This window comes from Zerene cesonia, chromosome 2, assembly GCF_012273895.1.
Source record: "Zerene cesonia ecotype Mississippi chromosome 2, Zerene_cesonia_1.1, whole genome shotgun sequence".
NCBI lineage: Eukaryota > Metazoa > Arthropoda > Insecta > Lepidoptera > Pieridae > Zerene > Zerene cesonia.
The window spans coordinates 4,945,693-4,960,527 of record NC_052103.1 but is presented as its reverse complement, the minus strand read 5'-3'; the positions used below and the strand labels follow the sequence as shown (position 1 = coordinate 4,960,527).

At 33.6% G+C, this 14,835-nt stretch overlaps 2 protein-coding genes across 2 annotated transcripts; both read right to left on the bottom strand.

Annotated features, from left to right (window-relative positions):
• Positions 1-242: 242 nt before the first annotated feature.
• LOC119835751 lies at positions 243-1,421 on the bottom strand. Its single transcript, XM_038360737.1, has 2 exons — positions 1,383-1,421; positions 243-1,298 (listed from the first exon to the last, which is right to left on the bottom strand). Exons 1-2 carry the CDS (start codon positions 1,419-1,421, stop codon positions 243-245), a joined length of 1,095 nt encoding a protein of 364 aa, XP_038216665.1.
• A 447-nt stretch (positions 1,422-1,868) lies between these two features.
• LOC119835741 (ionotropic receptor 75a-like) lies at positions 1,869-13,069 on the bottom strand. Its single transcript, XM_038360726.1, has 12 exons — positions 12,988-13,069; positions 12,271-12,410; positions 11,687-11,828; positions 10,419-10,579; positions 9,372-9,508; positions 8,359-8,520; positions 7,542-7,732; positions 6,838-7,052; positions 6,323-6,526; positions 5,377-5,643; positions 2,876-2,930; positions 1,869-2,350 (listed from the first exon to the last, which is right to left on the bottom strand). The coding sequence occupies exons 1-12, from the start codon at positions 13,067-13,069 to the stop codon at positions 1,869-1,871; spliced, it is 2,238 nt and encodes a 745-aa protein (XP_038216654.1).
• Between the last annotated feature and the right edge of the window lie 1,766 nt (positions 13,070-14,835).

Below are 14,835 nucleotides of genomic sequence, written 5' to 3'. Positions count from 1 at the left end.
TAATATGAGTAAAAAGCATAATTTGTTTTTAGTATAATTTATTGATACAAATGTTCATTTAAAGCAATATTTTACAAAGTATATATTATCAATTAAAGCACTTGCGACACCGAATTTAAATTACAAATGATTTTGTTTTTTCTTTTAACAAAAGGTAAAAAAAAAAATTAACAATTTAAATATGACACAACACTAATCAAAAAGCATTTATGTACAACTACTTACGTCTAAAAATGACTTCATTATATTAAATAAAAGTAGTACTGCATTTGTTGAGGCAGCGCGTCTATGTGTGGCTTTCTGAAATGTGATTTCTCTGAGACCGTGTAAGAGGTAACATGACTTACGGTGGACGAGCCTGGTTCTACATCGTCATTGACGAAAATCTTAGATGATATTGTCTCTTCAATTTCCTCGCCTACAAGCTCTGGTAAGGGTTCAATTGGATCAAATATAGATGACGTTGTAGATATTGGTTCTACAGTACAATACGAATAATAATCTTGCGACGGTCTATAGGACACTGTATCATAGAAACTAGGGCGTGGTGTTACTGGACTGCAGTAATGATACGATTGAGGTTCCGAGTAAACATCGTAGTAAGCATATGAACTATCCGTTGGCTTTTTAATAGTATCTTCATGTTGGTATGTAATATTGTGAACTGCTTTTTCTGGTTTGCACTCTGATTGCTTCTTTGTTGCATTGTTAACTTCACAAACGTCTTTCAATATTGATGTTAGTTCATTGGCTTGTTCATTGCCAGCTACAGCTAAATCTGTAAGAATTTCTGGATCGGCCTTGAATGGAATACCGTACTTATCAGCGATTTCTTGGGCACTCATCATTTTTTCAATGGCAATGTTTTGGTAATCATTGTTGGATTTAATGTGCTTCAATAGTCTCATTACTAATTTTGTACTATCAGTTGGAGTTTCTACGGAGCGTTTTTTCCTTGCAATACATCCCTCAGATTCATTTTCTGTCCCAGGAATGACATAAGAAAGAAGATTTACCATTTCACTTTGTACAGCCATTTTTATCTGACTGGCAATGTCTTTGATATCTTCTAATTGTTCTTCTGGTGGTTTATCAGAGAGTACAGCTTGTGCCATCATAGAAGCAGAGGAAGTTGGGTAAACAGATCCCGCAGAACCTATGACATCCATCCAATCCAGTGGAGCTGCATGAAAATCTTTTACAACGATATCATCTTCGATCTTATTTGTAACAGAATCTAAAATTACGGTTTCATTGCATGATATATCTATATCCTTTTCTGCGCCAACAAGCAGTGTCTAAAAAGAAATAAGGTATGAAAATGTGAATAAATAATGAAAATATATAAAGAGGAGATCTATTTAACAATATAGTAACCATACCTGTATTATTAATGCTATAATAAAGTAGAATGGTGTCATCTTGGTATCGATATGCGGATTGTGTGAAACAGACCGTAATTTATATGTTAATATTATCTTTTTATTAAGAAACAATTGAGCAAATGCAGAAGTAATGTGTTACATAAACGTTATCATTTTACTGATGAAATTCTATTATTCATTACAATCTGATATTGCTTTACAATTAAATAATTCGTATTAATTGCACTTTATTTTATTATTCAATTCAATAAATATTATAATAGAACTTATTTGAATAATATATAGATTAGAATAAATCGACCATGTGGCGGGATTTTGACATACGCATTTTTTAATCCCGCTTCATTAACCGTTTTTTTTTATTCTTTTTTTTTATAATTTTTAAAATTAAAAATGACATAAAACGTAAACATATTAAATATGCTATTTCCAGCAAAAATAAGTTATTGCATAAATATGATACCAAATTACTAAAACTATGGATTAGGCATATTGTGGCCGTGTCGCCATTTCATTGGGTCTTGGATAGGTTGATGATAAATATGGTGATGGGCTTGGAGGATACGGTAAAGCGTACGGCTGATGAGGGTAAGGAGGCCTGTAGCTTGGTGCATACTCTGGTGGATAGGGGTAGCTGGTCTCGCAAGGGTGCGGTGGGTAAGGATAAGGTGCTGGAGGGTATATAGGAGGTGGAGGTTGATAGTACTGCTGGTAATACTGGTCGTAGTTCCAGGCTGGCTGAGGTGCTGTCGTTGGTGGATAGGCGTATTCTATCGGTCGTACAGCATCCCCATAATAACTTGGTGTCGGTGGTGGCGGAACTTGTGGAGCGATGAAGATCACCGGGGGGACTGGTGCTGGGGCTGAATATTGCTGCTGGCATGGAGTTTCATACGCCGGAGTTGATTCTGGTTTTGCCGTACTGGGTTCTGGTTTTGCACTTTCTTGGTTTTTCGTCAATAAAGCTAGAATTTAGATTTTGTTTAAGTAAGACATTGATGTTTTTAAATTTTAAATAGTATTAAATACAATTTTCAAAAGTTTGAAAAAGATTAAAATTATTAAAAATCGATTACAAGGCGTTATTTGATTATGCGTCTTTCAATAACCTCATCGATTTTTTTCTTTTCTTTATGTTTTTAAAAGAGATCGATATCTTGAAATTCAAGTTCTCTGCGCATAGATTTGTGAATGTAAGATTTTTATTTCATCGGTTGACGTCATCATATCATCTAAATGAATCAATAACAATACAATACCAGTAATTAAATATCATACGATTATTAAGCTTCAGATTGATTTATTTCGATCATTTCTTAGACTCTTAATAAACTGTACATTTTTGTTTTCAAAGAACTCAATTGTAGATGAAGAATTTAATTGTATTCAAAAGTAATTACTTAATACGGCATTCAAATAATCAGCACTTGCATTGTTAACGTAAACAATATGGTGTTGGCTTGCAAATTTTATATCGTAATGTTACTTACGTGACGAGTACAGAGTGCTGAGCATGTGATTCATTCGTTCGTGGAGAGATGCTAACTGAAAGGGAAATTTGTATTGATATTGTAATTAATATATACATTAAATTCTTAGACAATTTTGATCCTATGCAAATGTATGAAGTATTCAATTGACAGACACATTTCATAAGCTATTAAATTTGATTGAGTTTGAGTAACTGTTAACTGACCAGCTTACTACTCTATATTATAGTTTTTTTTTGTAATAAGTATTAAATGAATAATTGCAAGTGGCTACATTCACTATATTATAGATTAATATGAATACTTTGTGAATTAAAGTTACATATCTGTGTATACTGCAGCTATTTAATAGAGAAATCTAGAAAAGATGTCACATGAATAACCATTTAAATAATGAAAATCTTAAAAAACACGCTTTAATAATAGAATCAATCATACTCTGTATAAGAGTAAGTGAGTCAACAATTGTTGACTCACTTCCTTATACAGAGTATGCTCACCTATGGACATTATTTTATCCTGGTGATCCCATTAAGAATAAATTCATGAACTTTTTGTATTCACATAGATCCTTGATATGTGCACAAAGTTTGAATTAAATATGTATGTTTTAAATAGGTCAAAATTGAGTCAAAAGGCAGCAAACAATCAAGTAAAAATATAGGCGAAGCTAATAAAATCCTGCTTAAAAAGGTACGTAAGTAATATATAAGGTGGGAGTCGAGCACGCTTATTGTGGGAGTCGAGCACGCTTCGGCACGAATTGGGCCAGCTCGCGCCGGGGAAGTACCACACCCCCACAGAAAACCGGCGTGAAATAGTGGCATGCCACTGTGTTTCGTACGGTGAGTGGGGGAGCCGGAGGCCCGTTTCCTTTTCCTCACCCGTCCTAGTCCATTCCTTCTTTCCAGTCGTTAATCCTTTCCTTTCCGTTACCCCATAAAAGCGGGCAGCGCATTCACGGAGGTGCTACCTTTGCGAATGTTTATGGGCGGTGGTGATCGCTTACCATCAGGCGAACCACCAGCTCAGCTGCCCGCTATGACATAAAAAAAAAAAAAAAAAAAGGTAGGTAAGTAATACCAACACCTTCGAGAATTTGTAAAATCGCTAACTTAAACCGAGCTAACTGACTAGCATATAACCAGTATAAGGTATAAACCCTTACAGAAGTCCCCGCGGTGGGATGAATATTCGTAAATGCTTTTGAACTATTATTTAATTTAATACCACGACCACAGATTAGAGCACTAGTAAATGGATGTCGGTATTAAATTTACTTACATGTGACTGGTGTACTTCATGACAGCCGATGGTAGCATAACTCAAATCTATTAAAAGGCAACTGAGCAGCAAAATCTGCAGCATTTCGCTTACCATGTTATTTTCTAAAGGTACTTACTGGTCAGTTTTAAACTTCCCATTTATAGCTAGCACTAGGCAATGTTAAGATATGATAGCTGTTTTATTCAAGTTAATGGTGGTCTGATAATATAATTACGTGTTAGGAGGCTGTATACGATTTGATAAGAATAAAGATAAGCTTCTCCTTATGATAAAGCGTGTTTTTACTGCGTGAGACGAACAATGACGAGTAAATCATGATGATAAGGACAAATCTGCGATAAATTGCGCGAGATTTCTGGTAGATTAGATTATTTTAAAGACAATAGTATTGAAAAGGCTCACTTCTGTAGTGTTATTAATTTTTATTTTTTTTATCTATGTACCCTATTGTTAAGATACATATGTATCTTTTTTTGCCATCTGGCCAGTTTTTACTGTTTTAATGGGATGTGTTCATTAAGATTCGAAGTAATGCCTCTATAAATGGGCTGCCCGTTTTTAAGGGGTTAAAGAATAGGAAAAGATTGATTACTGGAATGAAGAAATGGACTGGGAAGGGTAAGGTAAAGGAAACGGGCCCTTAACCAGCGCTTAGCACTCAGAGATCACGTACATATCAAAATAAATATATTTAGTTTATTTACAGGATGTTACAGTATTATTGCGACGCATATTACGCGGTGAAAAAATTTATAGAAATTTGTCCAGTAGTTTATGACACTAGCGCCTCCAAACAAACAAACTCTTCAGCTTTTTATTATTTAGTTGTATAGATAAATATAAGTGTAGAAAAACATTTTATGGTTTATTATCACTATAAAATTAAAAGCAATCAAAACAGGAAATTGTCAAGTTTTGGTCGCAAACTATACAGAAAGAATATTTGTTTTTTAATTTACTTAAACAACAAGTGTGACTTATTGTTCAAAATAAAAAGATCGAGAAGAACATTTAAATTTTCTCAAATTTTTAATACTACATAATACCATAAAATTGCGATTACATTAAAACATAGCTAAGAATCTATGATTTTACTACACCACGATCGCTACGAGTAGATATAATAGAATAGCCTGTGCTATTGATATTCAACTATTTGTGAAATTAAACTCTAATTACATTGAATCATCGACTTCTGAAACTTCAATACCCACTTTCTTCTTATTCAATTTAGCAAATAACACTTCTAATGCTAAAATAATAACGGCCATTACAACTGCGCCAACAGTTAGCGCCAAAAGTGGCGCTATGTCGTGTATATTGACTCGTTCAGCGAGCAACGCCGCGCGGCAAGGCGGTGGCCGAACTCGTATGCGTGACACTATACGCTTTGCTAACCCGGTTTCATGTAGCCAAGCACCTGTAGATTTGAATATGTCCGTCCATTGCCCACGCTTTGTCGTCGTGAGCCATGATAGAATCTATTAGATAAATAATGTATTCAATTAAGGCACAGATAACTAAAGAGTAACACAGGTATAATTTATTTGATGATCATCAATGAAACTAATGTAATTTCGTGTTGCTTTCAATAATAAGGGAACAAATGGAGATCGAAAATATTCAGAAAAGCCGTTAACTAATTCTATAGTTTATTTAATGTTAAAAAATAATTTAATTCACATTTCCTATACCCATTGAGAGTAGTCGCGTAAACTATTAGACATACAAGCATAGTTATTTAATTGATTATCGTCAACAATATAATGACTAATAAAAATATTTTATATGCTTTAATTTTGCCCCTTAAGGTCTCATATTGACCTTCTAACTATTTACCCTTGCAACAACGACTAACATTTACAAGTTCATATGCACTTACTTCCCAATGTATATTTATTTATAAATATTTCTTAATATATTTCAATACTAGCTGCGCCCCGCGGTTTCACCCGCGTAAGTCCGTATCCCGTAGGAATATCGGGATAAAAAGTAGCCTATATGGTACTCCAGTTGTTCAGCTATCTACGTACCAAATTTCATTGCAATCGGTTTAGTAGTTGTTGCGTGAAAGAGCAACAAACACACACACATCCTTTCAAAACAAAACTTTCGCATTTATATTATTAGCAGGATTCTCAATTTGATCGTCGGGCTTACTTCAGGCACAGTATCCACATATTGCAACTTGCAGAGCTGATCGTCAGTAAAAATTCTCAAATGTGGATAGAGTTGGTTGTACTCCGTATGATAGGCGGTTTGACCTTTCTGGATCAGCTTTACACCTTCTTTCATGTCCTTGTAGAAGTCATTGGTCATTTTCTTGCGTTTTAGATATTCAAGGTCGTCCCAGTTTGTAGGTACCTGGGATGAACAAAAAAAAAAAACTATTATATACTAACTATTATATATAACTATGTCACTCAGTTAAGTGCTTTCTTATGGTGAAATGTTCTTTGAATTTATTTAGTAGTTTAGGTTTAAAACATTAAAAACAAATGTTTATCCGTCTAATATTACTAGTTTTAGTACAGACGTATTCTGTAACTTAGCTCCTTGAAGTATAAGCTAAACCAACACATTCTTTAATTTATTTATTAATTCGAATGAATACGGGTAAAAATTCATACTATGACTATTTCGCTCGCATACATACATTTTCACCTACAACTCACATCAAACATCAAATACCGCATGTAGTCATAATCTTCAGACGCAATACTATATCGGGAGTCCCCAAGCGACCGCAGGGAGTCTGGTCCACTCCTTCCTGTACTCATAAGAGCAGAAACTATCGCTGATGTGTAGTAGGCATGTATCAACATCGCAGATATAGATAATACGAGAAACGCCCAACGTCCGGATATACCTTTTGGTACCGCGCTTGCATCTGTTTACAAATAAATAATATCTCATTAGGTAAAACCTAGGCTTGTATCATTTTTCTCATAAATTCCGCTCTTCCCGTCGTCAATCCTTTCCTTATCCTTTACCCCTTAAAAGCGGGCAACGCATTTACAGCGGCTTTGCTTCTGCAAATGCTCATCGGCGCTGGTAATCGTTAACTATCAGACAAACCACCAGCTCAGTTGCCTGCTATAACGTAACGAAGAATCTAGCATATGCTACAACATTATTACGTTAATCCGTTGGTATAACAATTTAAATGTTAATTCTTACTGAAACATATCATTGCCTTTTACAGAATGAATTAAAATTGTAGTAGTATCAGTCTGCCATATTTTATTAATAAATGATGGTCCTTTTATGAAATATTCTAATTGAAACATTAAAATTATTACATTACAAAAAAAAAAGTTCTGTAACTTCGTTTGTTCTGCGAAATCGTTATGTGGTTGTTTAACAAATAATTTTTCACCTTGCTGCAAATACGTCGCCAGGACAGCCATATACGCGCCTTCCTTCTCCATAGAGCTCTTAGCTGTTACTCTTTGAGCCACCAGCAAGATGGCAAACAGAGCAAGACAGCAATACCACACCATTACAGTGAAGGGCGCTATAAACATGTTATTACTGCTTTCTCTTTCAGCGAGATACGTGAAGCCTACACTGAAGAAACAAATGTATTTATTTATTTGGAAGTCGACCACGCTTCGGTGCGAATTGGGCCAGCTCGCACTGGGGAAGTCACCACAGAAGATCGGTGTTAAATATGTAGTAGTATGCGAATGATACTGTGTTTCGTTAGATGAACGGGGGAGTCCAAGGCCTGTATCACTAGGAAAACACTAGGATGGATAAGGAAAAGTCGTTATCCATCCTAGTATTTTCGTTTATTCCTCTCGTCAAAATTTTCTTTATCCCTTTCCATGTGGTAACGGATAAAGCCAATCTATATGTATACTTCTTCCAATTTAACTGTATTTTTTTTGGGTTTGTTACCACAGAACTTTCGACTGAGTGAACCGATTTCGATGATTCTTTTTTATTTGAAAACTGGTGCCTCACGTGTGTCCAAATTATGACTATTTATGACAATTTGAAGACGCTTTAGTTTCTTGTTAATAACAAATTATGAAGAAAGAAATAGTAAAAACACATTATGAAGCTTCGACTCTCTTCTATCTTGATTGAGACTCTTATACACTAGAACAATTCCGCACAGGTTGACAATTGTCCTTCGGATAAGTCATCCGCAAATTTTGTCTCACATATTATTTTCATACAATACTTACTGAAACGGCCAAACATTCATTGCATAGTCAAGCTTTTTTATCCTACTGTGCATAATACGCAGCGCACCGCCAGCTAGATCAGCCGATCCGTAGTGTAGTTGTAACAGCATACTGCTATTGCTTACTTCTGTACTCCACAACTGAGTTGGTATTAACAGCTCACTATAATTCATATACATCTCTAGTAATGTTATAGAGGTAGTTAGTGAATATTATTGTAGGGGATAATCTCTGGATCAACAGAATCGATTTTAAAATGTTTTGAGTTGTATGTGATCTTTAATTATAGGTTAAGTATAACATTCTATATTACTTGTCCTTTTGTTTTATTCATGTCTAGCTGCGCCAGGCAGTTTCACCCGCGTAATTCCGTATCCCGCATGGATATCGGGATAAAAAGTTGCCTATATGTTATTCCAGTTGTTCAGCTGTTTACGTACCAAATTTCATTGCAATCGGTTCAGTAGTCTTTGCGTGAAAGAGCAACAAACACATGCACATCCTTACAAACTTTGTCATTTATAATATTAGTAGGATAATCGATATTACTAAAACTCAAACATTTATTTATCCAATAAGACTTCTTATAGAGGTACTTATGAATCGTAATTTTACCCAGTTTTAACATTTACTACCGGTTCGGGAGGCAGTTTTCACAGAGCCGGCAATAAACTCTGATGATGATGCCAAAGAACTGTCCTGTTACGTTTTTGAAATAAATTAGGGATTAATTAGTGAGTGCCTGTAATATCTTACAAATTTTAGATATGATTTTATTTTAGTGACTTATTAATTTCTGTTTAAAATGTCAAATATGAACATGATCTTTGTTAAAAACTAGGCGCCGCCAAAATGTAATGTAATTTATTATACTATATGGTGATTAATTATAAACAGAAATAGCATGGTCCATATTCACAAATATTCAATATTCATAAGCTGAGTTTATTGCTATAAAAATTAAAATAATAAATCTGTATAGAAATAATAATATAATCTGTATATATACTTACGTGGCATTAAGTCTCTCTATAATGAGAGAAGAAGTTATGTAGGTGGACCGGATTCCGGAGTCACGTTCCGGCATCGACATGTCCTGCAAGTAATCCTTAAACGAGCCTTCGTATGTATCGTTACTATAGAGCCCTAGCTGTAAGGAAAAAGAAAATGCCATCAAAAACATCCTGTAAAAAACCAAATCTCGTAGCTCAGTCTCTCTACCATAAAAAGTGAGATCCTACATAGATGTCAAGTCGGTTAATTTTTTTTTTTTTTATGTCACAGTCGGCAATGGAGCGGGTGGGTCGCCTGATGGTAAGCGCTACCACCGCCCATGAACATTTATAGAGGCATAAGGTCCATTGCAAACCTTACGCCTCTACAAATGGATTGCCGACTTTTTGGGAAGGGATTAAGGAAGGATTGGCGAGAGGAATAAAGGAAAGAACTGGGAAGGGTAAGGAAAAGGAAATGGGCCTCCGGCTCCCCCACTCACCGAACGAAACACAGCAGAATGCTATTTCACGCCGGTCTTCTGTGGGGGTGTGGTACTTCCCCGGTGCGAGCTGGCCCAATTCGTGCCGAAGCGTGCTGGACTACCACATAGAAAATCTATTTAGTCTCTACTTAAAGGACCTTCTGTCTTAAGTTATTCCATAAGTTATTATCAGGGCAATATTCAAAATATTTTAATAAATTATTTTATAGGACCTATAGAGATAAGTATGATGCAATGAAAATAAAAGACGATCAGCTGTGCGACTATCACCCTTGCTGTAAAATAATGAGAGTCGTAAACCATTTGGTAGATAAAGTTTTTTGAAACAAATTTCCTTGAAAACGAATCTCAGATATGAATTTGTAACAGTTTTGTACGTAACCCGTGATTTGGAAATATTATATTTAGATATAGTCTTTCTTCTAGTAGCATTCATGTTGATTCCTGTTCATGTTTGATGTTTGATGTTGATTCCTAGTAATAGTTCAGATAAAAAGTCGTTTAAAGTGAATATTTTTTGTATTATTCAGACATACATAATTACAACAGACAAATACATTACCGGAGTGGCGATTTTCAAAGTAAAGTGTTGTAAATTCATTCTTCTTAGAATCCTCTCTCTCTCATATATAACTTGTAGTGCACGGTCATGATAATATGCCCAGGCATGTAGTGTCGCGCCATTTTGCGGGTGTATAAACACATCATCTAATAACACCTTTCCTCTTGTTGATAGTTCTTTTGAATCTGATGGATAAGGTGTTATAGTATCGTGTTTCGATTCATTTTTAATAACAGCTTTTGCCTGCGGCTTCCCACGTGTTACATTCGGAGTAGTTTAATTAATGTTATTATACATATATCCTTCCTCTTGAATCACTCTATCTATTAAAAAAAAACGCCATCAAAATCAGCTGCGTAGTTTTAAAGATTTAAGCATTTTGTTTATTACTGTACAGTACAGTAGTGATAAGGCTAAGATTTGTTAGTTTGAATGCGCTTAACATCAGGAACTACTGAACCGATTTCAGACATTCCTTTACACTTGCATATGTACGTAATCCTTAAATGCTTCAAATATTGTATATTATATGTACTTTTAGCGAAGCCGGAGCGAACCTTTTGTAATGTTTGTTACAGATAAAAGCAGAGAAATAAATCACAACTGGTATTTTCTTGTATTTGATTTTACGCGAGTTAATACATTTAGAAATTAAAAAAATTTTAACGGACTCAAGGAGTCTCTACGTGAGCACGCTCGCTGTAAAGTGTTCGAAACGTCGGGATGATAATATAATAAATAAATCGCGTTTAAAATCCGCTAAAAAGTCTTTATAATGGAGTTTGTGTAGAAATGAAGAACAAAACACAAATATCCACTATAGTTTATTCACTACTAAAGATTTGAACACTTTTACAATGATTACATTCCTATATTGCGAAATCTTTAGTCTATTACAATAATTTAACAAAGAACCTCAACGAAACTCTTAACGAACTCTTAACGACTCCATAACGACTTCATAACGACTATTTTACAAAAACGCGGCCGATGACAAATTTTATGTTGCCGCGCTCCCATTGGCCGAGCGCGGACCAACGCGGCCATCGTATAGAATTATGGTCGCGTTAACCTCTCTTTGAAATTTACCGCCGCTCGGGTGCGTTCCGTTACATCTTTAATTTCTAATAATAAAAAATAATAACTAGATTAAATTGATTACTATTTTCAATATCTATTTTAAGCTATTCAAATGTACCGAATATAAGAAGCAGCAATTTAAATTGAAGTTTAAAATTCCTACCAATACAAAGTAGGCTTCAATTTACCATTCTGAAACTGGGTGTTGTTGAAATTTATCGGCTTTATCAATATAATATCAGCGTCATACCGCACTGTATGCAGTTTTTCAGGTAATGTATCCGAAACGATCACCCACTTGTACCAATTTGAAAAATATGCCAAGGGTATCTAAAATGTATATTTAAAAACTGTAAAGTCAGAAATTTTGAAAGAATAAAAAAAATTTAATCACGAGGCGGGATTGCTACGGTTAGGCAAAAAACGCGGGTTCGTATCCCGCCTCGTGATCAAATTTTTTCTATTCTTTAAAAATTTCTCATTTATAAAGCATCTTAATGCTATAAAACTAAAAATTTAATTTAACTAGAAAGTCAGTTAAAAGCTATTCAATGTATTATATCTCTTAGAATATATTTGATAGTCTTTGTTGTTGCATTCTTAAATAATTCAAATTGAAAAAGAAATCCTATTTTGTGTTTAAATTTGTGTCAAAAGTATATATAAAAGCAATACTACTGCTGAACACTACTACTAATGAACAATACATTTCTGTAAAATATACTAAAAATATCATAAAGTCACAGACTACTGTTCATTGACTATAACTTACTAGATCTAACTCATTATATGCAGGTATATATAGTATTCCTTGTAGACGATGTTTATGCGTATATTTAAAAATGTTTGAATCACAAGAAATGGTTGTTTGTATGTCGAAATGGTTCAAAGTGCGCACCAATTTAGCAGCATCTGGTGGGAAAAAGCATTTTTATAATTATTTAAAAACTAATAATGATTTTTATGCTTTTATTACAATTCGATGGCTTAAATTGATATAAATCTTATTGAAGATAAATTACGTACTCATATCCAATTTTTTTATAATAATTCTTCATTGTGTTTTATTTATGAGCGGTTGTTAAAATAATGGGCGTAGTGTAGTTTCAGTGTGTAGGGCTAATCACACTTCACACTAATATTACAAATGTGAAAGTTTGTTTGTTTGGATGATTGTCCATCAATCGTATGAAACTACTGAACGGATTTTGATGAATTTTGCTATTTAGACAGGGCATGAGTTGAATTGGGTGATAGGATAATTTTTATCCCGATTAAACGCTCTATCTCGACACAAGAGGTAGCTTGTTAACCGGGCGGAGCCTGGAGCGACTACTAATAACGTATATAAATATCTAAGTAACTAATAAATCATCCATTTATATATAAACAGAACGTTTATTTTGTTCAAAATGTATAAATAATTTTTTGTATAAATGTATAAATTTAAACAAAACTATGAGGGTTTTTAAATTACAAGGGAACTTACCAAACTTAGAACAGCATGCAAATATAATGATGCTTCCAACAATCTTATACTTAAACGCCATAGCAATAGCTTCAAATAACATGATTACAAGAAACGGAATTTGACTTGTATTCTCTTTAAATCAACCCCTTTATAAGGAAGCAATGGATTTATAGGTTTATTTGTGTTTAAATATTAAACTCTAATAATACAGGTTCTCAGTATTTTAGTATTAATGACACCGTAATGCGAGGCTAAAACTAGGCGATATTAAAACTAGCTTTTACCCGTTGATTCGCACGCGTTTAATGCGGAGTAGTTTAATAGACGTTATTATACAAATAAACATTCCCTTGAATCACTATTTCTATTAAAAAAACCCCGTCAAAATCCGTTTTAAAGTTTTAAAAAAAGTTTTAAATATTTATGCATATATAGTGTCACAGGGACAGAGAAAGCGACCTTGTTTTATACAATCTAGTGATATAGATTGATTAAAAATCGATAGTATTAATAAAAAGAAAATAATAAAAATAAATAAATTTTAAAAATTAAATTATATATTGGTAAATTTTAACTCGAGAAAAGGTACAATAAAGTACCTTGATAATGTGAGTTACATCACACAACAGAATAAACACCCTTTCGCATTTATAAGTAATGATATATATCGCTCAATATCATGTTAGACCTTTTAAATTAATTAAAACTCACCAGTAACTAAAAACGTGTAAATACGCAAAGCAGCCTATTTATTATTGCATAAAATAAAGAATATAATTTAATTGAGATTAAATCGTTAATATTATTTAAAATACACACGAATTAATAATATAACCATTATAAATAACGTCATTCTTTGTTAATTACAAGAAAAACGTGTTTAAATCAATTTTTTTATAATGAAACATCTCTATATTATTTTAAAATTGAATACAAACATAACATACTCGTTTATATTGGTGCAGTGTAATTTGCATGGGTGAATTTGGAATTAGACTTGGTCCAAGTTATTATTACTAGCTGTGAGGATAGCAATTTTAGTTACAGTCCTTACACATGTTAAATAAATAAGTAGTTTGTGAACAAAGGGACCGTGATTATTAAATAAATAGCAATTTAAAATTTACTATAAAACATATTGTATTTGTACAAAAATAAATATTTGACGATGTACATTTTTAGTGTTTAGCAATATAGGGCTTATAAATGTTTGTTTTTTTTGTAATACGTATTTTTTTAATTCTTGAAAAAAAAAATCAGATATGTGAGGATACTCAAAGAAAAAAATTCTAATTAATTATGAAAATTATGTATGCAAGCAGAAATTTTCATATTTCATAATAAAGCATATAAAAATGCAAATACTTTTGATGAATCATTTTTATTTTTATAATAATTTAAATAATTAAATAAAACAATAAGACGTATTCAAAACGAATAAGAAGCAAACACTGCAAATGCTCAGTTTAATATCTGGACATCACCGTATAATTATTTAAGAGAAACATCGCAAGGCAATTTAACTTATTTATTAGTGTATATTTAGAATTGATGTACTTTTTATTTTCTTAGCAACAGTATTATATGCAATAAACATTAATAAAAATAATTTCTCTAAATTCCTTGGTTTGGTTTGCAGTATTTTTTTCAATATTGCTTATAACTAATAGTGACATCCGCATGGTTTTGCTTCCAGAGATATTGGGACAGGAGCTGGTACCATGTACGCATTCATCGGCATAGCAGGAGGTGGAGCCGGGGCGCAGGAGCAGGGCGGTGGTGCGAGAGATATCACTATAGGTGCAGGAGCCTGGCATGGAGCATATGATGGCGCTGGAGCTGGCATCATCATTGGGGCAGGCGGCG